This window comes from Colossoma macropomum, unplaced genomic scaffold (assembly GCF_904425465.1).
Source record: "Colossoma macropomum unplaced genomic scaffold, Colossoma_macropomum, whole genome shotgun sequence".
Classification (NCBI taxonomy): domain Eukaryota; kingdom Metazoa; phylum Chordata; class Actinopteri; order Characiformes; family Serrasalmidae; genus Colossoma; species Colossoma macropomum.
This window is the reverse complement of record NW_023494809.1, coordinates 19,650,128-19,676,242: the sequence shown is the minus strand read 5'-3', so window position 1 is coordinate 19,676,242 and position 26,115 is coordinate 19,650,128. Positions and strand designations below refer to the sequence as shown.

Genomic DNA, 26,115 nt, shown 5'->3' with positions numbered 1-26,115 from the left:
ATTTTTATGATATCCCAGGTGGTTGCTAAGGTGTTACCACACCATTGCTCTGATATCCCAGGTGGTTGCTAATATGCATGTGTATGTGTGCTAGTATATTTGTGAGTCTGTATGTAATATCTTTCAGGGGCATTGTGAGAAATGCCCTTTGTACTAAGATCTTGTAAAGTTCTGTGGTTCTAGCTCGAAGTATTGCTAGGCCATAAGTGGTTGCTATGGTGTTACTGGGCCATTGCTCTATTATACCGGGTGGTTGCTAATATGTATGTGTATTTGTATGTGCTAGTATATATGTGAGCCTGTATGTAATGTCTTTCAGGGGCAGAATGAGAAATGCCCTTTGTACTATTCCTAAGATCTAAGATCTTGCGAAGTTTTGTGGTTCTAGCTTGAAAACCACGAGCCAACTGTCAAGCCAACTTCTTCTTATAATTGCATTACAGTTATTCACATTGCAGTTACATGTGCTACTCATGTCTCTAACTTAACCATATTAATTACGAGCAATGCATTTAAATAGTAAATTCGCTCTATATAGATTATCTGTGCCTGTCCTCATGTAATTTGTGCATGTGTATGTAACAGTTGCTGTAACTGCCCTGCCTTATCCTTGTCTCTGGCCATGTGCTCTTGTTTTTGTTTTGCTTCCCTTTCCTGCCCTTGCTCCGCCTTGTCTCATGTCTTGCACCTGTGTCTTATCTGTTGCCATGCCATGGTCAAGTCTTCCTCGTTTGTCCTCCCTTGTATATACCCTATGTCTTTGTCTTGTAGTTTGCTTGGCTTTGTAAGTTTTGTGTGGAACCCCTGATTTTGTGCCACGCTTTGGACTCTTGGTTTGTTTTGTTCTGTTAAATTTGTTTCCTGTTCAGTTTCTAGTTATTCTGTTTTCCTAGTTTTTTCTTCTTAGTCTAGTGTTTTGTACATTTTCTCTTCTGCATTCCTCATGGATTAAAGTAAAACTATGGACTTACATTTGCATCCTGCTTCCTCACCTCCTCTTTCTTTGTACAGCGGACAGCAGACTGTGTGACTTTGATTATGAATGTGAGCAGCGCAAGTGTGGAAAGCACCGTAAACTTAGCGAACAATCTGTTGAAGCATCTAGTCACATTAATATTAAACTGTATCCCAACTTCAGTTAAGCTGGCTCATTTTCATATCAAGAACATATATTCATAACTTCAGCAACAGCCGTTCATCATTTTTAACAAGCTAATGTTTTGAGCTAATGTTTTGTTCAAGGGTGGGGACAGTGACAGGCCTGATTTCCACTGTGGCTATATCTTTCTAGATTATGCACTAAAAGAACTATTTCCTTGTACTTTCCAGTTGGTACAGATCTGTATGAGTTTTAGAGAGTAACTTAGAAGTAAAGTAATCCCATTACAGTGTTAGTAATTTGTAATGGATTACTTTTTTTGAGTAACTACCCAAACACTCTCAACCAAGTTGGTGCTTTAATGATCATGGGTGTAAAATTCCATTAGGGGCATTAGAGGATCCCAGTGGGCCACTGGGCCACTATCAAGAGATACAGCACATGAAGGAAAGCACAAAGTATTTAAAATGCAACCAATAAAAATTCCAGGGTTCTCTTTCGGGACGTCCTGCAGAAGTAAAGCTCCCCTAACGTTTCTGCATCAGTTCCCATAACTGTGTTTTAATCAGCACCTAATGACCGATTTAATAGCCTTAATTATCATCAGTAGGGAGACGTGAGGCAATTTGTGGGTCAGTAATTGGCCCTCCTACTCACCAGCAGGCCAAAGTTGCAGTATCAGCACTTACTCCAGCTACAGGTGACCAGCTGTCCAGCTTTGTTTTTACTGCTCTGAGACAGTTAGAGCTGTCAATCTACTCCCAAACTTCACTCCAACTCCTCCACTACCCTATACACCCTCTGAATTGGCACACTAGCCTCTGAAATTTCTTAATTCCTCAAAGTCTAGGCTTATTAGTTATTAATATTGAAGGAAATGAACATACATTTTCCCCTTGCCCCCAAATCGACTCAGATAGTTGATCAGCCAATCTGTTGTCTCTACAAATGGACAAAAGTATGCCTAAAAATAGTAGTTGCAGCTGTTTTGAAGTGTGAATGCATACTTTTGTCCTTTTTATGGACTCTGAAACCACAAAAGCAAGTCTAAAGATTACTTAACAACTTAACACAATTTGAGGCAAGTGTGGGATGATTTAGTCAGGCAGTTTGCACAGTGCTAATGTTTTTAGCTGGCTATGTTAGCCTCGTAGACGCCAAACATGTCTTGACTGATAAATGGAAATTCGTGTAAATTTGACCGAACCACTGGTTTAAAGCTTAATACCCAGTAACTACTATATATTATTCAGTATGTTATGAGTTATGAGAATGAAGTATGTAAGGAGTTAAGGTAGTTTGTTTTCCTTTTTCTTGTCCACACATCATTCCTGGACCCTGTAATTGCAATCTGACAATACGCCAGTGTGCTTCAACACAAACTCAGTGTGCAGCACTTCATACAGGACAGCTGAAAGCTATGATTCATTCTTGTATACTGAGGCGCTCATTACAGGCTATGAAGCTGGCCTGTGTGAATAAATTCATACATTGGCAAGGTGCTGGCCACAGCACGTGCAGCGGCAGCTTTTTTTCTCTCCCCCTGCAGATGGTAAGCATTGAGGGCCATTATTGTGCTCGATGTGGGGCGTCCTCCACACCAAAGACTCTGGCACACTTTTAAAGACAGAGTTGCTAATGTATGCAGGCCTGATTCAGTGCCTCTGTACCCCTCCCCCCCCAAATGGGCCTTCTTTAGTGAAGGAGAAGACAAACATTTGCGAGTATCAGTGTTCCCTGGAACTTCTCCACTTTATTGAGAAAGGCAGTTGTTCTCTCGACTCAAGGATTCAAAAGAAAAGAAAATGCACAACAGTGCTCACCAGAGGAATGCTTTAATGCTCTTTGCTCCTTTTATCTTTATTATAGCATATTTCTGTTACATAATAGATGGCCACTATGGGTATTTTTGTAGCTCTCTTCAGAACTGTTAAGACTGATGTTTTGGGGCCTAATGAAACGTAATAGATTCTGCAGAACATGTTGAAAAGCCAGATATCATAATGTGGAGCCATGGTCGGGGCTTTATTAATGCATGGACAAAGTTCTGCAGGCTGCTAACATGCTATTTTTTAACAATAGAGCTAGAAAGAATAAACTAGTAGCAATCAGACAGCCACCTGGCATGAATATGACTAGTCTAAACCCAGAACTGAGCAAGAGTTAGCTAAAGATAAACTTTGAGCAGTCAGACAGCCATCTGATAGTCAGCTGGCTAACATTACCAAGCTATCAGGTTTAGCTAGCCTAAACCTTCCTTACAATTAGCAGCAGACACTGGTTAGCTAAACATAAGCCATGAGCAGTCAGACAGCTACCTGAGAGTAGGCTGACTACATTACCTAGCTAATATGGCTAGCCCAAACCTATCTTACAGTTAGCAGCGGACATTAGTTAACTTATGGTTAGTAGCAGTCAGACAACCACTTGACAGCAGGCTGGCTAACGTTAATTAGCTAATATGGCTAGCTTAAGCCTACCATACAGATTGGGACAAACATTAGTCAGCAGTCTGGCTAACATTAATTAGCTAATGTGGCTGGCTTAAGCCTACCATACAGTTTGTGACAAACATCAGTCAGCAAGCTGGCTAACATTAATTAGCTAATATGTTAGCTAAAGCCTACCATACAGTTTGTGACAAACAATAGTCAGCTAAAGAGATAATAAACCAGTAGCAGTCAGAAAGCTGCCTGACAGTAGGCTGGCTAACGTTACCTAGCTTACATGGCTACTCTATCCCTAGCTAATAGTTTCTGGCAAATGTGACTTTAACAATAACAAGCTATCCATCGAAGCAACTCTCCGAATGAGCTAACAACTGCAGCCTACATTTTTATAATGTATCAACAAGCTTTTTTGTGTAAGATTTATAGCCCAGGGCCTTTGTTAGTCTTAATGTTGCCCATGGTGCACGGTCTCTAGTCATGTAGGATTTTAAAGCTAATTCTAATAAATTTTCAAATAATGTGCTGTAATGTAATAATGTAACGAACTGAATTTGGTGTGTTTGGACAAGAACTTTGCAGGACTTGGCAATGCAGATTCAGAGAGGTGCATAACTGTAGATACAGCAAGCGATTGTTCATTTTCAGTACACAAGACAATGAAGATCTTGTGAATATCCAGACTTACTGTTGCTGCATCTGCCCAGCAGAAAAAAACAGTACATACTAGTATAAGCTGTTTTATGCTGATCTAGTGCTGGTTTAGCTGGTCACTGAGCATTCTAATGCTATTTGACCAGCATACCAGCATCCAAAAGGCAACACATGATCGTTTTGCTGGTAACCAGTATATTAACCTCCATTGCTGCTGACCAGCATACTATCTGAAACACAACATATACTGGTTTTGCTGGTAACCAGTCATGCTGGTCTATGCTGTTTTTTCTAGCAAGGTGTGGATGCACCATGGATAACATTTATATGAGCTGGTATTATCATGAAACATTCCATAAGAGTTTCACTAACCTTGCCTGTGCCCACTCAAACCATGGCAGCCTAATGTCCACATGTAAGCAGTCCAAGGCCGTGTATCTCCTCCAGGCAAAGATGCAATGTGTACAAAAGCAGTTTGCTTAATTCAGGTTTAATTAGCCATACCTGTTACACTGGATAGAACTGGATCAATCGCTGTTTGATTTGTTTTCAGTTCCTTAAAAAAATCATCACAGTGTGTAGGATGTATCAGAGTCTCTGTGTAAACCCGGGTTTTTCTTAAAAGGATTACATGACTGTATTGTCACAAAGACTTCAGCAACATCCACAGCAGATGTATTACTGTACATTATGTAGACGGCTCTATATAGCTCAAATCAATTTCACCGGTATACGGCTTTCTGTAACAGACATTGTCCCAAAATGCAAACCTCTAGTGACACATTATGAGGAATAATGAGACAGTATGATAAAAAGTCCCTAAGAGCACAAGGAAGAACACTGAGAGGAAACAAGACTCAAAAGGGGAACCCATCCTCATCTGGACCAGACAGTGCAGTCAGTATAGGAAATGTTCAAAATTTGGATTAGACAAAGGCAAGATCCATGAAATAACCCAGTGACGTGTGTTAAGATTTATCTACAGATTGTGTCGGACATACAAAAAGTTAGATATGAGAACATAGTACAGAAGTCAAGTGAAGTTTAAAGCATATTTTAAAATAACAAATGTTAACCACTGCTCGTACACTTAAAACTAAAGGTATCTAATGGATTAGAACCTTTGGACTTGGAATGTTTTTGGGCCTAAGGAAGGTAATAGAGTGCAGAAAATGTTGAAAAATCAAACATTGAAATGTGGAGCCATAATCAGGGCTTAATTAATGCATGGGCACAGTTTGCCAGGCTGCTAAGTTGTTTAACGATAGAGCTAGCTAAAGAGAGAATAAATCATCTGATGGTAGGCTGGCTAACGTTACCTACCTAATATCGCTAGTCTAAGCCTCACTAAGAGTTAGTTAGGAACGTTTGTTAACAGTCACTAGCCAGCAAGCTAACTCTCCAAATGAGCTAACAATAGCAGTGCTGTACAGCAGTGACAGAGCAAGAACAGCATTTTAGTGGGGGTTACACAGTTAGTGGAGTTACTGGTTACAAATTGAGGGAGCCAGCTAGGAAGCATTATTAGCCAGATTAATCGCTAAATTGAGGATAAGAACCACCAACTAGCCTGCTTCATTGTGGCTACTAGAACCAGAGAGATAAAAATTTAAATTTTAAACACAACTCAAGATCTTCACAGCAACTATTAGCTAATTAACCACAGGCCTTCCTTTTACAGCATTAGGCGTAGATGTCTGGGGCGAATTGTTAAAGACTGTCCCATTGTTCTGTTATTATGAATGAACCTTGTTTTCTTTACCACAATAAACTTTACTAGACTAACTTTAGCAGACTACATTCACAATTCAGATAAGTTTCTATAATCTGCCGAAACAGCAGGCTAATGCTATAATGTTGGTGCTGAAAAATAAGTGATGACACGCGACCAATGCTGCCATGCAGCCTTGTAAACTCCACTGGTGGCTCCACTGAAAATGGTTAAAGACCTAAGCAGAGACCTTTTCTGTCTCTTTATTTAATTAAATTAAAGGGGGAAAGTGCATGATAATGCAAGAATTCAGTGTCTTTTAAAACTGTTATAAAAGTGCAAGATGAATTACGTTTTGTAACATTGTCTGGAGGACTTTTCTTTAAGCAGTCAGAGATCTGCCAGTTTTCCAAGAGCCTAGCCCAACTAAAACCTTTAATTTGTCCTTTGCACCTCATTTACACAAAAAAGTCTTTCAGGAACTATCTACTGCAAGCTTCTTTGGGAAACCAAGAGTGGTTCCTCTACGGCATTCAAATAACCCTTTTTCTCACCTTAATTTCTAAAAGTGCTACTGATGTTATGAGTCACAAATTAACTACATGTTTAAACCTGAACCCAAAGCCTCTAATGACAATAAACTCCTGCATGCCAGCCATAGTTCTAACTTTGGATGCAGACACTCTAAACAGGCTATACTGGGTGTACTGGTGAGGACTAAACAGGAGAATGTGTAATATTCAGGGCCATGTGACACGCTGCTGTGGCTGGCCGTCCAGACAGGCATCAATAATGTCTAAAAGCACAGAGGAGACAGCGAGTTAATCACGGACAGACTGTCTGCAAGCTCAGACGCCGGGGCCTGTCTGCACGGCCAGTTTTTACAATCCCATCAGCACCACAGAAACAAATAAACACACCGCGGCCGAGGTGAGAACAGAGCGCCTGGCGTAAACATCAACACCATCACTTAATGGTGTCATTTAATAACAGCGAGAGGCTGCTCAGCTTAGCCTGATACCATCAATTTAACCTCAGAATAACAGCTACAGCAGGCCTTTGACTGCGACTCGCAGACTGGTCAGTCAAGTGTGGATTTGTGTGTTAAGTGTGTTCACTGGGTTCTCTTAACCAAAATCTATCATTATAGCACCTATATCGTATCTATATAGTAAAGTGCTTTTTGGTGCTATGTAAAACCAGTTTTAAGAGGCCCTTAAAAACTGTATATATAAATGCGACTTGTGAGTGTGAAGAATCTTTTAAGGATTTAAAGAACCTCCATGTGAAGTAAAGGTTCTGGGAAAAAAACACTTAAATTGGTAAAAGAACCTTTGCATTATGTGCAGGTTCTTTAAACATAAAAGGTTCTTCGACAAGAGTTTCTCAGACCATGTCATGCATCTTTACATATTATCGTCACACACACAAAAAGAAGTCCAGCTCAATGTCTAGATCTCAAATTCAAAAATCAACATTATACTGATGAAGATATGATGACAGTGGTAGATAATTATGTCTTCAGAAGACACGTCCTTCACCAAGGTTTGACTGAGTTCTTTTTGAATACTCTTTCAATGCTCTCACAATTACCAGATTCATCCACTCAGGGAAGGACTCCAAAACACAACCTACAAAAATAGTTTACTACATGTTGCATGCAATTACACATTTCCACCAGAGAGGTCTCCAAATCCCCAAATATTACATAGTGCAGCTTTAAGCAGTCAACTACAAAAGAAACCTTGAAATACCCCCCTTTTTAAGAGTGCACTCTTAAAAAGATGGTTCTTCAAGGGGTCTTTAGTAAAGAAAATACTAACAAAGAACCATGAACTCTCAAAGAATGCTTTGCATGATTAAAGGGTTCTTTACATTGTGAAAGGGTTCTATATCACACCAAAAAGTGTTCCACTATTGTTACAAGCCAAAAAAATATATATATTTTGTAACAATATACAATACAATATATAACAGTATATTTTGTAACAATATACAATGCCTTTTGCTAAGAGTGTGTGGTATGCTCTCAACAGGACCAATAGACCAAATCCATTTCAAACAACAGTCCTCAATTAGCAGTGCTCAATTAGCATACTGTGCACACAACCAGCAGTTTGTTAGAGGCCCTGCCCCGACTCAGCTAAACTCTACACCTGTGTTTACGCTGGCAGGACACCCTGTTCACTTTCTGTTCTGTGGAAAACAAAAGCCAGGAGGTTCTCTACTCATCCGCAGTGAAACACACTGCTGGAATCCTGTGCCGCACAGGTGTGGGTTTGTAAATAAAGCTGTTAGGGAGAGTGTGGCAGCAATGCAGTAGAGTCAGTTACTGAGCAGGAGGAAACAGGAGGGTGTCATTTCTACTCAGAAAGGAGGAATTCTCTCAAAGCCTAGAGGGAATAATAATGGTTCTTAATGTGTCAGAAGTGGCACTATTGCTCTGTTTCAGTCTGCACTCAGTAAGTTCCAGCTTTGTTTTAATGTGTTTTACAAAAACCTCATAATAAAAAGATTAGTGGAAGGTAATAATGTATCAGTAGAAACACTTTATAAGAGATAATGTAGAGGTGTTGTTATCACGACATGACATAAAAGATCCTCAAAGCCTTGTATTTTGGTTGAACTCAGTATTAAAGTCTATGAAGTGACTGCAGGTTATTGCTCACATTTTAATGTTGATGTTCATTAGCGGTCAGCTGAGTCAATGCTTCATAACATCATTTGAACATCAAACTCTCCAAATATCTCTTTTAGTTTGCCAAAGCTCATCCTAGACTAGTTGACCAGCCTTGAGAGACAGTCTGCTCATTTCCTAAACACAACAAGATGACTGGTGCTAAGTGATGTAAAGCTTTTACATGATGTGTAGTGACTCATGAGTTTGACGGAGGCTGAGTCAGAGAAGCTGGGAAACAACAGCAGCCTACATACTGTAGTCGGACTACACCTATTACATGAACTCCTAACACTTAATACTTTTTCTCTTTCTTTCTTCCTTTTTTCTTTCTTTCTTTACTTCTTTCCTTCTTCCTTTCTTTCTTTTTCCCTCTCTGAAATTTGTTTGCCAGCATCACAAAACCTTGTTTTAGTCCAGACACTTTTCATTGTTATATTAACGCTTCCAACACTGACCACTGACCAAAACAAAGCAGAACTCAGCCGCCCCTTTCAAAACAGTCTGAAATAAGAGAGGAAAAATATTTTCTACAGTTATACTTCACAGTCGTCATTACATTCAAATGACATAATCACAGATTTGAAGTGAGGATGCTCGGAAAGCAGGAAAAGGCGTGGGTTGAGTCTCCCCAGAACTCGCGTTGTTTTTCCCACCCGTATTAAGGAATGCCCTGCCCCTGCTGCGCTACGATTGGCTAGCAATTCATACATCAGTATCGTTCTGGGACGCCTAAGCCGCGCCCTCCTGCGCTAGAATTGTGTAGTAGTTTAATCACGACGAGCGGACGCGATTTAGAACGCTATTGTATGTTCTAGACTGTAGAATTAAAACATATTCAAAAACGTACAACGGCGTTCTTGTGATGAATGAACTACCAGCCAATCCCGGCGTGAGAAGGGCGGGGCTTCAGCGTTTTAGGGGCGTGGCGTGTCGGAATACGGGTGGGGGGAAAATGACGTCTGACGCCTGCGTCACACGCCGGGAGGGAGTTTTCCACTGAACACAGAGCCAGTCTGGCTCAGACAAGGGACGCGCTTCAACAAGAACGGACCTTCATCATCCACACACAATACAACAAATCAAATAAATAAAAACGGACACTCTCCACACGGAGTCGTGTTCTGGATTAACACTGTTTCACCTGCGCCTTTACTGGGGATATCACTAATGGTGATCGGATACGTTAATTCTTGGTAAGTGGTTGATTTTTTGCCCTTAACGCTTTTTTGGCTTTATTATCGCTTTTTAAAAGACTAACATGCAAAATATCGGGGCATATACGGAAGCGAGCTGGTGTTAAAGTGTTTCTTTTGGTTACTGTGATATGAAAAGAATCTAATACGAACAATGTAAAATGTAATATTACGGGAATTAAGTTGTTAGTGTTTTGATTTCACGGCTGTTTCTGAAATGTCACAGATGTTGAAGTGGAAGAGGAGCTGTTGAGGTTTAAAGTGGAAATGTTAGCTCGTTTGTAACGTCAGTTTAGATCGTGTTTTCATTCTGTTGGTTTGAGTTACCTTAAGTGTGCCAGCCGAGCCGAATGAGAATAAACTGGAACACGGTCCCCTGCAGTTCTGCTGCCCGCTGTGAGAGAGAGACTCTAACACAACTACGCTAAGTTATCGCGAATGTTATGAACATTATTAGCGTATCATGAGGTTAGGATGAATGCGAGCTCTCGTGTTAAGCCGCTAGGTAGCTCAGTTTGTCTTGGACTTTGTATGTAAAGCCGATAGCGATAATTAAATGTGTGTTTGAGGAGGTTGGATGCCCGTGGTAAGTTAGTGAAACGAGAGCGACTCCTTAAGGTAAGTAAACTGCAGCCTGCTGAGACTGATATCCAACAGAAGGGGCAGCAAACTGACTGATTCAGTGCAAGCCGCCCTTTAATTTCAGCTGGCACCCACTACCGGCCGCTTTTTATTCAAAATATTTACCCGTTAGCTTCAGCGTCAGGTAGATTGCTGATATTTCCTTGCTGACTTAAAGGGGAACTCCGCCGATCTTTCACAATTTCTGCATCATTCAGCGGTTGAGAGCCTATAAACAAACTCATTTCGAGAGGTTTGATATGAAATGGTTCATTTGTAGAGAAACTTACCAACTTACGGATTACTTAAGTGGTGATGATAACAGGTTCTCACGATATCTACAATGCAAATATAGCCATTTTATTTACTATCCGAAACCACTAGTGAACCTATTCATGTCTTCTTTGTTTTTTATACGTAATGCTGATTATGGAAAATAGTGGCCGATCTGAAAAAAGAAGTTTTCTTTGGGGCCTTACAACCATAAACCATAAATGGATTAAAATACGTTTTAGACCAAAAACTTTATCATAAAACTACCGCGAAACAATGTCTCAGACATCAGTGTATTCATAACCGTTTTATGCAGTAACTTTCTGTGAGGGAGCTTTTAGAGGCATTAGACTCCTCAGACGTCTGGTTCCTATCACCACCACTGTGAACAATTCTGACTCATTAAGTTTCTCTACATTGAAACATTTTACGCCAAACCACCCTGAATGACTTTGCTGACACACTAACCTTTAAATATGCAGAACTTTTGAAAATTTGGTGGAGCTCCCCTTTGAGTGTGAAGTCTTGTTTTACGGAATAAACACCACCATGTTAGCTACCTGCTACAACGCTTTACTCAAAATATTCGTTTTTAAAAAAACTACGTCACATATTCTCGACACTTTTATTCAGAATATTCAGTTTAGTCGCCGAACTGTAAGGCAGTGTGAAGCAAAATACTCACAGAAACGCCTTTATTGTTTTTACTACACAGCAGCAATCTCGGTAACATTAACCAAACCTGTCAGAAAAACGAAGTTAAACAGTTAGCAGCGACGCTAACCTGTCAGCAGTAGTGACCGTTATGCTAAGCTAGTTGAAATGTCTGTTTTTACTACGTGTGGCGTTAATTTTACACGGACTAAACCAAATTAGCTTAGTTTACCTGAGGGTGAAAGATATTCAGCAGTGTAATGTAAGGTAACTTCACCGAATGCTCAGTGAAAAACGTCCCTGTCCTTTCACTTCTGAGTTTCTTGCGAAAATGCGCTGTGAAAATCCCTGTACGAGGGTTTTCCTCACTTTACCACTGTGAAAAACGATGTAGATATTTTCACTTTTGTTTCTGTCCTGAACCTGCCACACTAACATCTAACTTCCTTTAGGCTAGCTACATGTCCAACATCCACCAGATGCTTGACCGATTTTAACAGTGGTCACTGGTTTATCTCATGGATCTTCCATCTGTATGATCTGAGGAGCTCTGATTGATCTGAGTTTTGTAAATTTCATGTCATAATTCTACTGTCCAGAGGATGAGTTCCTATTTTGAGTATTGGTTTCTCTCAGTGTTTCCTCCTCAGGCTCTTAGGAAGTTTTTCCTTTGAGTCTTACTTCCTCTCAGTTTTTCCTCCTCTGGCTCTTGGAAAGTTTTTTCCTTTGAGTCCAGGTTCCTCTCGGTGATTCTTCCTCATGCTTTTAGGCAGTTTTTCCTGATCTTCTTCCACTTTCTCATCAGGGAACTTGACCTGCGCTTCTGGAAAGCTGCTTTGGGACATTGTCTGATGTAGAAAGCTCTATAAAAACGGAAGTGAATCGGACTGGACATTTGTAGCTACTTTTACAGCTCACACTAGACTTAGTCAACATGCTATGAGATCTGTAATAGGCCTTTATTGTTGTAAGTTATTGTTGTAAGCCTGTTGGGTACAGTCAGTAGACTTGTGGGTGTACCTGACCGGGCGACTTTAGCCAGGAGGAACCAGTGGAGTGTTGTAGACGAGACTTGCCGCCGTCTCGCTCGTTTCCTCTTGTTTGAGCCTGAAATACACAAACGCGCGAGACATGGATGCTTCGCAGAGGAGAGTTCTCATGCCTCACAGCATGGAGGGTATTACACAAGTGCAGAAAGCTCAGCTGTGTTATTAGAGTTCATTGCGCTCTCTCATGTGTGTGAAAGCAGTGGCCACATTGTTTATCAGTTGTCCTCTTCAGACAGCCTGGATGTCCCTGTTCTCAGGCAGTTCACACACAGTGCTGAGGCTTTTGTGTCCAGGCACTGAGGGGGTGGGGAGGCTGCTGCTGCCTCTAAGGCTGTAACCCATGGGGTCCCATCTGTTTTGTCAGTCTTGACTTGAGCATTCCTCACGGCTTGTGAGGTACCAGCAAGTGTTCCAGACCACAACGTCCACACATACAGCCGGGCTGACCCACTCCCTGGGGAGACTCTTATAGCAGTGGGATGTACAGCTTCTGTCTGTGTTTTTATTAGCTTTTATTAGCCTGGCTAGAGTGAACAAGCCCAGCGATAATGCTGCAATGTTAATGCGGAAGGCATGCTTCGCCCCAACTTTGCATGTCAGATATTGATGCAAATTATTCTGTGAACAATGAAAACATCCCCGGTTAATAGCACTGCTCGAGTACTAGCGCTGACTGTATTGTTTACTCTGTTAAAGTGAACTTATTAGAGGGGGTTATTTCAAAAAGCAGTATTAGAGATGAAGATTGAGTATTCCCTCCACTTATCTGACTATGAAATCCTGCTTTCTGAGAATAACCCCTAGGTTCTTGGCGCTTGCTGGAGGGACTGACAGACAGAAGGTGTGCATTGAAGGTGTTGATGAGCTCTCGGCGTGTTTCCGTTAATTGAGCTTGGTTCTGCGGCAGTCTTGTTTCAAGCATGACCTGATGGTGACCGTTATCCTGAGCTTATGCATCTTGTATATGTAAAATATTTGCCCTTAGTTTGGTTATATATCTCCGTAACGTTGCTGTCACCCTTGGGAGAAGGAAAATGTTCTTAACATATGTTGATGTCACTCAAATGCCTCCCTTCTGTAAAGTGTTACCAAAAAAAGTCTTATGAGGCTGACGATAAGTCTCAAAAGCATGTGCTTTGGTGGGAACTATGCAGCAAAGCTTTTCCACAAAGCGTGTGACATAACTTTCTGCTCAGTCATATGGATTTGCCTCCGAACTCTCATGAGGTCACTCACCAGGTGGTTTTTGCGTGGATGCATGTTTGTCCTAGGCGTAGTCTTTCTGGAGAATGCAAGCACATCTGGGTTCGATAGCCCCAGCCGTTCTCCTCCGCTGCAGAAACCCGTCACCCTGCCAGAGAAGAATTCCTGCGGGCTGGAACTATCACTTTATTTATTTGTTTAAAGTCTTCGCTCCCTCCTCCCACATCAGCGCGAGCTACTATTTGGAATCGCTGTGTACTGTGCATGGCCTGTGCCCCAGGAACAGAATGTCTCTGGCGCAGCTGACCGCTCACTGTGCTGCCTGACTGGAAACAAGTTCATGTTGGTGTGCCAGCAGGTGGAGTGCTTTTCTCTTGTACCTGACCACACAGCTGCATTGATTTTTTAACATTAGGATCAGTTATATTGTTTTTTTTCTATTTTCAAATGTGACATCTAAAATACAAGTTAATGTATTATATGTTAATTATATGTAAGTTTAATTTAATTTGTATTATTTGTATTTATCTTTCCAAAGCTGTGTTACATTGTTCTGCCAAGCACATATGTGCATTCAATGATCCCCAGCAATTCTGCACTGTGCCAAAATCAAATCAAATCAATCAATCAAAGTGAATTGTGGTGAAATTTCACATACACTAGTTTCCTAACGAATCATAATCAATCATATTTTGGTGACATAATTTAATTAAAGTTTATTTATGTTGGACTTTAAAACTTCACAATGCACTGAATCAATTCCTAAAGAATCCTAATCGAATCGAATTGAATCGATTGGTAGTGATATTTTTGACTTCATGAAGATTTGCATCATTTCAGGATTCATAAATGAATTTAATTTAATAATGCAGAAATCTGAGACTTGATGATGCCCTGAAGGAAACTTAATCATAACTGAATCATTGGGAGGTCCCAGATTTACCCTTTAATGTGCTGTCTTGGGGGAGTTTCACCATCTGCATATTAGCTTTTTTTTTTTTAACCTGGGTGGATCCCAGTTGTATTTCCAGTAATTTTTAATATCTGTGACTAAGCATGGCAATATGTCAGTGCAGCGTGAGCCAACTTGCCCCCTCACTCGCGCTCACATGCCCACAGGTGTCGTACCCACTGTGTAGGTTTTGTTCTCTGGCTGCGGTCTGCCCACACTGGGTGCACGCTATGCACCGCGTTATCTCCTGCGGACGTGCTGCAGTGGATCCTGGCAGGGCAAAGTCAAGTCTACACCTCCAGGTGTGGATCTGTGTGTGCAAGTGTGGGGGGCCATGTAGAGCAGTTCAGATGGGCTGGTCTTAGTGAAGTTGTATACAGTTTGCTGTTGCTGCTGTTGTAGGAAACCTGCTTTTCTCAGTTTTATTATATATATGAGAACAAAACTTGCTTTATGTTACCACTGTTTAGTTAAGATTGGAAAAACAGTTACTTCAAAGGGGAATCCCCCCCAGATTTCTGGATTGTTCAATCACTGAGCTGAGTCATTCAGAGTGGTTTATTGTGTAATAGTTAATTGTAGAGAAACTTACTGACTCACATTTCTTTACAGTGATGGTGATAGGAAGCCGGGCTCCAATGACCAATGAACCACCTCTGTTTTTATTTGTAACTTTGATAATGGTGAAGTTGTGGTAACATATTCCCAAACATTTCACATAATAACTTTCTGTGAGGAAACTTTAAGAGTCATTAAACTCTTCGGATGTCCCACCACCGCTGTGAACATGCTTGACTTGGTATGTTTCTCTAGGAACCTTTTCTAGGATATGATTTACTGTGAAGTAGTACCTAGGCCTATACCTAGCAATCAGCTGGGTTGACTATAGATAATCACTGTTTACATTTTCCTTCATCTGTTTGGTGTTTTATTGGTGCTATCTTTATATGCTGTGTCACTTTGACAAGCCTTCCATCCTTGCTCATAAAGCAGTCTGTGGGCAGAGCCATTGTCATGCTGCGTGTGGAGCGTATCTGTAACATCTTATCAGTGCTCGCTGCTGACTGTGGCAGTAGATCCGGTGTCACCGAAGAGTCTCTCTAGTGGACAATCTCTTCTCTTTCCCCACTGCATGAGATTTATTTCCTGGCCGCTGATGACAAGTGCATGGGGAATACCTCAGGGGGGCGCTGCCTTTCTCCTCCTGCCTGGCCCGCTGATGGAACGACAGCGCTGCATAATTGATGGCACTGCAAGAACATGCTGGTGTACTTTATCTCGCCTGTCTGATCCCATTGCCTCAGGCAGAGAGAGTTAGCAGGCGACAGTGTCCTGCTCTATCTGTCTCTCCGGGGTAGGGCTGCATCTAACAATTATTTATAACGGTTATTTGATTAGTCGATTTTTGGGATACTGCAGGTGACATCACTGCCATCACTCACAGTCAATCAGCTCTTTTATGATGCAACAAAACAGATTCCTTCAGTCTGTTGGAAAGACCACATCAGAGCCTTACTGCTTTGTTTTCAGTTTTCCCATAATCAGCACTTCACTGCAGGACAACACCAAAACATACAGGTATTCCATCACCAGGTTTGAGAATTACTGAATAAGGTGGAGAGTCAATCTGATATGATTGGTCTTTCAGAAGCAGTCTTCTTTGCTGATGCTATTGGGAGAGAACACAGGAGGTACAGATCACCCCCAGGGACACATGCGCACACACCCCTTTCCTGGGATTAGCTCGACTTCATTGTTTCTGCCCGTTGAACAGGATTAACAAATCATTGTGTCAGGTAGGCCGCAGTCAAGAGACAATGACCCACTTCTTACACCCAGGCCCTTTCTCCCCCTCTCTGGTCCTCATCCATGTGCTTTGTTTTATGCGATGTTAGGACATGGTGTCATACATATCTATGTTATATCCCACCATGTATATACACACACATACACACAGATGTATCTACTTACATACATCCCATGTGTTTTATGTATGTCAGTATTTATATGCAGTAAGCCGTAGAGGCAGATAGATCTTGGCTGTCTTTGCTTACAAAGCCAGGACATTTTGTCCAAACTCCCTCGCTATCCACAGCTCTTAATTAAAGCTTCGCTGCTGCGAGCCTCCTCAGGGAATTCCTTGTGCTTTTGTTTTCAGCCCGACACACAGGGAGATCCTGGGAAGGTGTAAGGTGATCCTTTGGGCCTTCACAGCTTTGTGTATTTGTGCATCTGAGTGATGGGTGCAGAGACAGAGGGCCAGACAAGCAACAGATGCCTCGTCCAGGTGCTTAGGTGATGCTAAAAGCAAGTGACTCAAGCTGGAACACAGCGAAAGATAATTTCCTAGTCAGATGAGCAGATGGATCATAATGTGTTGTAGTTGTCTAGATCTGTTTGTCCAACTGTGAAGAGGAAGAAAAGTTTGTTTATTATTTTAAAATCAAGGATGCTGCTTTTGCCTAATGGTTAACATTAGGCAGTTGACCTCATGCCAACTGGGTGCTATTGGCTTCCTGTCATTATGAGCTCTATTGGCTTCTTGGTCAGACTGTTTCTTTAAAAAGAAGTACTGAGTTTTAAGTCTCCAGTGCTAATGTTGCTAACTGGTGGCTACTATTGACTTCAATTAACATGCCATGTTAGCATGCATGGCCAAACTATTTCTTTAGGCATCTGTGCCCACAGACTTCTAGGGGTTTGTATTGCATGGGCTTGTATACAGACCCATAGGCCTGCCAACACAAAGTATTACTTGCACTGCTGCAAGATGAAACATGCTGGGGTTTCTCTAGGCCTCAGCTGTACTGCCTGTGCTTTGCATGCAAATAAAGATACGTTTAAGCACAGTCTGCACACACCAACTATACTTATTATCAAGCCTGTGTTGTATACTCAGCATACTACAGCAACATTTTGCCATGTTGCACACTTGACTAACTGCTTGTGCACAGCAAGCCTTGCAAAACGGCAGAAGATGCACATAGTTCTTTTATTGTTTACCCTGCTCAAGGTTGTGTAACAGGAGTAGATAAGCTGGCTAAGCATGCAGTCGCATGTGGAGGTTTCTTGAGGCACGCGGTGTGTGTTTTGGCAGCAGAAGCCACCATGGAAGGGGACACGGCTTAGTGAGCCGGCGGTGTCTCACTGTCTGATGCATTTATGACGGAAGCACTTGTACTCGGGTAAACAATTCATTCATTGATTCAAGTTGCTAGTGACATGCGTCACTTTTGTACCAGGTTGGAAAAAAAAAAGTTTAACAAAAGGCTTTCTCACTGTTATCTGAGTATTAATCAGTTGCATATTATTTGACCTCTTAAACTGAAGGCTAGTCATGTGCTATGAAACTAATGTATAGTTGTAAAGTGAGGAACTGAAGTGTTTAAAGACCCACATCTTCACCTGACCGTGCCAAATGCTAATTACGTTCAGTATTATATGGAATTTAGACTAGAAGAGACTGCCTCGAGGTCTGCTTGGAAAAGATGAATCAGTATTATTCAGTGGTACCCAGACTTGTTTTTAACACGGGGGCCAGACAGTGCTCCTGACCTGTATCATCTTCCAGTCACGACTGTCTGTCATTTCTCAGAAGAGGCTTAGTTGGTGCGAACAAGACCTGTTTTGCAATACTTACACTGTACTCGCCACAGTGTGTAGCGTTCCAGGAACAGAAGCAGTGGAGAGAAAGAATACCTACGTCAAAACTGTCTGACGGTGGAAAAGTTTTGGTTTTGTTTCTGTTTTGATGAATTCATTTATTTTAAATTAATTTCTACACCATTTGAAACCACCAGTTGTCCTTTACTTTGTGTGAACAACTCATTACAAATACTTCAACAGAAAATTTACTGGGAATTTTTTTCCTTTTCATAGAAAACTGCTGCTTCACTTCAGATATATGACAGTATAAGTATTTGTCCTAAACTGTTGAGTTTTTTTGAAAGTGGCTGAATTGAAAGTTTTGTAATGGCAGTGATGCATGTACATTTCTATTACGCTTGACTGGAGGCTCTTCCTTCCTTCCTTCCTTCCTTCCTTCCTCCGCACGTGTGACAGCAGCTGAGGAGCGAAACCCCAGCGCAGGGTCTGAGGTGAGCTAGCTGCCGGGGAATGTCTTCAGGGCAGACGATCATGAGCCAACAGAGTTGGTTCAGGAGCGCTAAAGCTGCTAGTCGCTGCATTCTTCCCACGCAAAGCGCCTTAAAGCCAGTAACACGGCCCGGCCTTTTTCTCTCCTCTCCAAAGGATTCATTGTTTTCATTGCTGCACAAGCAGTCCTCTCCGCAGGAAGCGGTGGAAAGAAAGGCATGCTGGGCTAGGGCTACATAACAAACATGTTTACTACACCCAGCTAAGCACATATTTACTATGGAGGCTGTTACTATGTGTTTAACAGGCTTGCTAGCAATGCAGTCATATTCCACTGAGTGCTTGGTCGTGTGCCTGGGTGCTGTTTTGTGCACTCGTCTGCTGATCAATGTATTTGCTTGGCTGATTGGATTTGGAAGTGGGTGAAGGGTCTGGTAATTGTTGACTTGTGCTGGAGGGACATGATTGATTGCTTCCTGTTCGCTTCACTGCTGAGGGCCAGTGTAAAATGCGGTCAGTTAGTTGTTTTGAAGGCAGCATATTGGAACAAATTGAAAAGCCCTCTGTAAACGGTTAGCAAATTACACTATGTAGCAGTAGCAGTATTTAGACCAGGTCTATTTGATTCCAGTCCTGATGCCACAAAGAACCACTTTGGTTCCCTGAAAGAACCTGTGAAAAGGGGATTTGTAAGTGTGAAGAACATTTCACAAGTTTTTAGACCATTGTAAGAGTTCTTCATTGTATGTGGAGGTTCTTTAAACTCTTATTTCCAAAAGTAGTTCTTCCAGAACGTGTTCTTGTGTGATGCAACAGAACCACTTTTGGTTCCCTGAAGAACCTTTCAACTCTTTAAAGAACTACATTTTAAGTGAGCTGTACAAGTGTAAAAGTCTTATAGAAACTGTACATTATGGAGGGTCTTTAGCCTTTTTTTGTTTTGGTTTTATTAGAACTGTACATCCAAGCCAAGAACCACAGGAACCTTCATGTTTTTGAGTGTAGATATGATAACTCTTGCCATTCACACTCTAACTTGATGAATGTGCACACACTGCAGCCTTTACAATTAACCCTCAGGACGCCCCTTTGTGTTCACGTTAATTACCATATTTGTTGTAGCGGGAATCATGCTAATAGCAAAGCTCATTATGCTAACATGCTAATAAGTCTTTTCTGTCCCCAGATCAGCACTCCGGCGCCATGAGCGGGCTTTTAAAGAGGAAGTTTGAGGAGGTGGAGGAAGATCCGTGCTACTCTTCGTCTTCTCCCTCGTCGCTCTCCTCGTCGGCCTACTCCGGCTGGGATTCGGATGGCGAGAGCTGCTACTCTGACACTCTGGACTCCACCCCCAGCAACCCGAGCTCGCCAGCAGCGTCATTTAGCAGTGAGTTTCACCTCCATTGCACTTTGTCACGGTCACAATCCGGTATCACAGGCAAAGTTTAAGTAAAAAGGGAAAAATCCATAGTTGTAAATTTAGTTTTACTCTCTTAAGTTTACATTTCAGCTGCAAAATTTAAATGTACATGTAAAGCTTTAAATTCATCCCTTAACAGTACATTTAAGATAAAGACATAAGATGTTTTATGCGAGTTTTTTTTATTTTATTTTTACTGCCCAAGACTTATATTTTGGCCAATAAATATATAGGGAAGTGTCACCCTAATATTTATATTTTTACGCCTGTTGTCGATTCTCTTCACAAAACCTTTCCTCTCTGTGCTAGCTGCAACTTACCTTAGCACAGAACACATTCCATGTCCTGGCTGATAGTGAATTTGATTGATAGTGAATTGATTTTTGTGCCTAAGCGATTGTTGAATTTCTCAGAATGTACAGTGCAGCTGTACTGGAGATTTGGGGTTCAGGAGGGTGAAAGAAGCAGGCCAAACAGTTGTGTGGTTCCCAGGATGGTGGGGCAAGGAGCCAATGAATGGGGTGTGGCAGTACGCCAGGAGAGAGAGAGAGAACACACCAAGCCTTGTGTGCACCTGGCACACCCCCAGCACAGGTGCTGAGAGAGATGGAAGGAGAAGGGAGGATGCAGGGAAGAGAAGAGGAGTGGAAGGCATGTTAGAGAAGAGAAATGGAAATGATTTTGCCATCCGGTTTGGTTTTTGTAATTAAATGGAGCAGCTGGAACTTGATTCCCTCTGAAAGTATCTGCAGAGGACGACTGTTACTGTTTAAGGTCAAATTTGCGGGGATTTGTGTTGTCTGGGGACGCTGTCTGCTTCACGTTACCGCATGCTCATAAAGGGTCAGTTGAAACTAAATCATACTGATTTAACATTGACGAGTTTCTTAATACGTCACAAAGCCGAATCATGTATTGTTTTCCAAAATATAAAGCGCTCCTGAATAGTTCTTGACTTGGACGTACCATTCTAGCATGAACTTTACAGTAAGAGGTCTTCACATCCACATCTTGAAACAGCTCAATTAACTGCAGGTAATTCAAAATCTAGGACCAGAAACTGGATTCAAGGTTCTTCACACTCTCACCTCATTTACAAAAATGTTCTTTAAAGATCCATCCTTTGAAAGGGTCTTTAGGGAACCAAATGTGGTTCTTCTGTGGCAGTGCTCACCAACTCTACGAACACTAATGCATCTAATCCAGCCAGTCACCCAGTTCTAAAGAAGTTATTTAGCTGGCGCAGGTGTGGCAGATTGAGGTTGGAACCAGACCCTGCTGGAAGGGTCTTTCCAGCGATTAAAAAATCTAATCTGAAGAATTCTGTTCTGTGGCATTGCTCCAAAGAGCCCTCTTTGGCACCTTTATATTTAAGAGAGCCTATGTGAGATAAGAGCTAAGCATGCTTGCAGAAGCATCTGATAGCTGCCGCATATGTACACAGTGGGGTTCCCAGCAGGCCGTTTGTTTAATGGAGACCAGCTGTGGACTGTGGGACAGTGAGTCCAGCCCTTGTGCAGATAGGAATCAGTGAGCTGACAGGTTTTCGAGCGAAGAGGTTAACAAGTCAATGCTAAGTACTCTTGCTCTGAGGAAGTGGAATTTTCACTAGAAAAATGGTGAAACTGCTCAGCTTGTTCCCACATGTAGCTGCTGTGATCCTTCATGTGGTTTTGCTGTGTCTGGATGCAGCCCTGCCTGCATAAGTGTCCCATTCCGATGCTTTTAGCCAGAGAAGAACACTTGGCTGCTGACTTTGAAGGGCTAAGTGGCTAGCATGTGTATGTAAGGGTGAGTAATATGGTAAAAAAAAAGAAAAAAACACACACAAAGCGAACAAAATACGGCAACAATAATTGGTCTTCATTTATGCTCCATGCTCATGGTGTTCAGTGATGTAGAAGGTTCTGATCATACCCATCATGTACTCAGAAAAACATGACATCATTTATCACAATAATATCATATATTTCCCACCCCTGTGTATATTTATGTATGTGTTTTTGAGGGCTGTGGTGCTCTCCGTCCTGAGAACTATGTGGCTCTGACTGTCCCGCTGGCCGGAAGCCTCAAACTTCCAAAACATTTACTCACTCCACTGCGACTCTGAACCCGCCGCCGCCGCCAAGGGGAAATTCCTGGGCGGACTGTTTGTTTGTGCGAGAGGAGAGTGAAGCGGATTGTCTCTTTGATCCTAATGGGAGGAGGCTTGAAAAATCTCCGGCATCTAATAAGCTTTATGGCTGTCTATTTAATAATGGAATAATTCAGTGTCACTATCATCATTAGAAAAAAACTGGTTGCTGTTTACATTGTTTGAACATGTCGTGATGAATAGACCAATTAACTAAAAGTTCCGTTTAGGTTACTACTTTTCCTTCTGCTTGAAAGTTTCCATTTTATAGATACAAGGTTTTTTTTCAGCAGTGACAGTATGTGAAATTGCACTGCGCTCTTTGTCTGACAGCGCTTAGTGTTTTCATGAAGTGTCTCTGCTGTTGGCTTTGTCTTGTCTGCTCCCTAGTGGCCTGTTAAAGGTATAGCACTTGTGCACGCCTGTGATCCTGGTGTTTACACAAGAGACTTAGCCACTCCAAGTCTTCCCATTAGACCTGGCACAGTTCCTGCCTAAATACTCCCTGATGAGTTCTAAGGAAAAGAACACTACGTCTCTCCCTCAAAGACATGCACACACATTTGTACCCTTGCAGACATATGGCTCTTTATTGTTCCGTTGTGTTTTTAGTACTTACTGTATATAACTGTGAAGTGACCTGTTTCATGGTAAACATCTCTTGAACTTTGGATATTCTTTGAATATTTGGAGATGTGCTTTGCATATTACAAAAGAGTATCATATAGTTAACAAAGTACTTTATTGTTAGCACTATATACAGATTATACGATTGTAGATAAAAATACATTTTCAAAATTCATTGTTTATGGAGGCTATTTTGCCCCCTTGTTCTTGTTGTTGTTGTTGTTGTTGTTGTTGTTGTTGTTGTTAAGCCTACTTTTTCTTTTTCTTGTAGCCACCTCCATCCTGAAGAAGTCCAAGCGTCCGCGGAGAGGAAACGTCCAGTTTGATCAGGTGACCGTCTTCTTCTTCCCACGATGCCAGGGCTTTACCAGCGTGCCAAGCAGAGGCGGCTGCACGCTGGGCATGATGCAGAGACACAGCGTTCAGAGAAAATACACGCTGGCCGAGTTTGCCATCGAACAGCGCCACCTACGGCGTGAGAAACTGAAGAACAGAATGAGGGAGGAGAAGCTGGAGGCCCTCAAACAGAAGGTACCTAAAAAAAAAAAAAGTGGTCTTTAACTTACCATTATACAGTCAGTGCACCCTTCACATCTACATAATGAGAACTGTGAATTTGTTAGTATTATTACACAAAAACACATTTAAGATTTTTAAATCTATATATTGGGACAAATCTCAAATGAAAATAATAAATAATTGGATGAATAAATAAATGTGTATGTAAAAAAGAAATCATCCATTTATTGATCATAGTTTGTTTTGACACGTTGGAGACTGCTCAACAGAGCATCATACTGACAGGAACACAAATTGTGTTGATGTTACTGACATGGATTGGATAAATACATGACACAGGGGAGAATACAATAATACAAATTGCAATATATAACAGTAATAACATTAGGGGCCAATATACAACCCACAGGGGCAACCTGTATGAAATCAAAACACAAACGACAGCAGATCTATAACTCTCTTTTCTTCTCTCTGACAGCTGACTAAAAACGGTACCCAGGAGTCCGAAGAGGCCGATCAGCTGACCGTGGACGACATCCCTGAGGACGAGATTGACCTCAGCGGCGTGAACCTGGACAGCGGCTCGTTCCTGCACCCATACCCGTCCAAGAGGCGGCACGCCATCCTGAAAGCTGCCGGCGTAAAGAAGATCGATAAGGAGGAGAAGAGGCAGCTGCATGCGCTGCGTCTGTCGCGGGAGGACTGCGGCTGCAGCTGTCAGGGCTTCTGCGAGCCTGAAACATGCAGCTGCAGCTTGGCGGGCATCAAGTGTCAGGTGGGTACTGGAGTGCTTTCAGGAATCATATATGGACGATTTCCCAGATTAAAAGTCCTGATCCTGGATCAGCTTTTGGCTTTTTGTGACAATTAAAAATGCTAGATGTTGATTGTCCTTAAGGATCCTCATTTAGCCACGATTGTTATCCAATCCAAACTCCTGCAGTAGAATTAAAAACGAGCCTTTGAGAGTTGAAGTGTTAGTACTGCATGACTAGGGTTGGAACCACTGATTGGAGTGAATGCAGTTTTGCATTAAAGAAGTGAGATACTTAATTTATTGACCTTGTACTTGACTTCGCAGATGGACCACTCGTCCTTCCCCTGTGGCTGCACCAAGGATGGCTGCGGGAACACGGAGGGCCGCATAGAGTTCAACCCCAGCCGTGTTCACACCCACTACATCCACACCATCATGAAGCTGGAGCTGGAGAAGCGCCTGGAGGAGCACTCGACCGAGAGCGAAGCAGCTCAGGACGAGCAGAGCGACTCCTCTGACCTCCGGCCATCAGAGGGTGGAGACGAGGCCGACGGCTCCAGCTTCCATTTTAACTCCGAGTTAGTGGCAGCGGGAGAGAACAGCTGCAGCAGCGACATGACGGACTCTTCCAGTTCATCAGGTCAGAGCGAGGACTTAGAAGTGGGCGAGAGGCCTCAGAGCGAGCAGTCGTCCTTAGACGTGGACGAGAACGGACTCACGCGAATCCTGAGCTTCAGCGATACGGATAACGAAGACTGCTCGGTGCAAGGCAGGGACATTAGGGCTAGCATGGACAACTGCAGACAAGAGCAGAGAAGGACTGAGCCAACTTCTGTGGGGTATGGCATCTTCAGTACTGTGGAGAATGTGGACAATGACGATAACGCTTGCACGCCACCAATGGACTCCGTTACAGACAGCAGAGCCGCAGCCATGTCTAAACTTTTGGACGAAAACGCAAATCAAGGCAACGCTCTTTTCCACAGCGGATCTGTCCCCAACACACCCTCACCTTCAATTGACCGCTCAGCCAGTTACATGGACCTCAGCCTGTCCTCAGAGTCAGATTTGGAGTTCTTTGATGGTTTTCCCTGCCTAGGACCCAGCTCACTGTACAACTCCCTCAAGGAGTACGAGCATTTGGACAACTTCTTTCAGTTCCAGCTGCCTGGATACCCCAGCCTTCCCCCAGCTAATGACTCAGGCACATGTCTCTTGGAGTCACTCATCGGCTTGTCGGAATCGGTTCCAGAACCCCCTGCCACATTCACAGACAATCAGATGCTGGAAGAAGCCATTAAGTTGTCTGTGATGGAGTATGTGAAAGTCTGAAGGGGAGGCTGATGTTAATAGTTAACACTATAAAAAAATTATACGATTGTAAATGAACACATTTTTGGTGTCATTTTTGTTGTTTATGGAGGCTGTTTTGCCCTCTGTCTGAAGCTGAGATTTGCATTATTTGCCTTTAAAATGTTAGCAGAGCGTTTTTTTATTATTATTATTATTATTATTATTATTATTATTATTATTGCCATTGAAGTGGCAGCTAACATTTAGGTTTAAAGTCTGTTTTTTTGAATATTTGTACATATGGCCAGGAAGGTTTAAGATTCGTCACCCACATTGGTGTTATCATTAATATTATTACTATTGATAAGATTATTTATATGAACTTTAAATTGGGGCACAGTTGGGAGTCTTTTGAAGAAAAACAAATGCTGATGATGCACCTCAGGGACTTTTTCTAGCTTTTGGAAGCAATGCATTGTGACCATCGCTGTGATGGACCCTATTTGGCTTTTTTCCAGAGTATTTCCACCAAAACCCAAAAACCCAAGCGGTGTTTTTTACGTCCCTCTCTCTCCTTTTCTTAGGGTCTGTACTGAATCACAAAGCTAGAGGAAGACTCCTCCTGTTCCACACATTACGGCTCATTGGGATCCATAATGGTACACGAATCCCACCCCCCACCAAAGGCTCCTCAATTAGCACTTTATCTGTGAAAATATCAATAAAAATCGAGT

General features: G+C 42.1%; 1 protein-coding gene across 1 annotated transcript; it reads left to right on the top strand.

The window, feature by feature from the left end:
• The first annotated feature begins 9,590 nt into the window (after window positions 1-9,590).
• csrnp1b (cysteine-serine-rich nuclear protein 1b) lies at window positions 9,591-25,420 on the top strand. The gene is made up of 5 exons (XM_036557974.1): window positions 9,591-9,784; window positions 19,818-20,018; window positions 23,084-23,343; window positions 23,810-24,106; window positions 24,413-25,420. Exons 2-5 carry the CDS (start codon window positions 19,835-19,837, stop codon window positions 25,418-25,420), a joined length of 1,749 nt encoding a protein of 582 aa, XP_036413867.1. The 5' UTR covers window positions 9,591-9,784; window positions 19,818-19,834.
• Window positions 25,421-26,115: the final 695 nt, after the last annotated feature.

Bases quoted from the DNA above. Each gene is read 5' to 3' on its own strand.
- csrnp1b (XM_036557974.1), top strand. From the start codon at position 19,835: ATGAGCGGGCTTTTAAAGAGGAAGTTTGAGGAGGTGGAGGAAGATCCG. The intron at 23,344-23,809 runs GTACCTAAAAAA...TCTCTCTGACAG, and splicing joins TGGAGGCCCTCAAACAGAAG to CTGACTAAAAACGGTACCCA. The intron at 24,107-24,412 runs GTGGGTACTGGA...TTGACTTCGCAG, and splicing joins TGGCGGGCATCAAGTGTCAG to ATGGACCACTCGTCCTTCCC.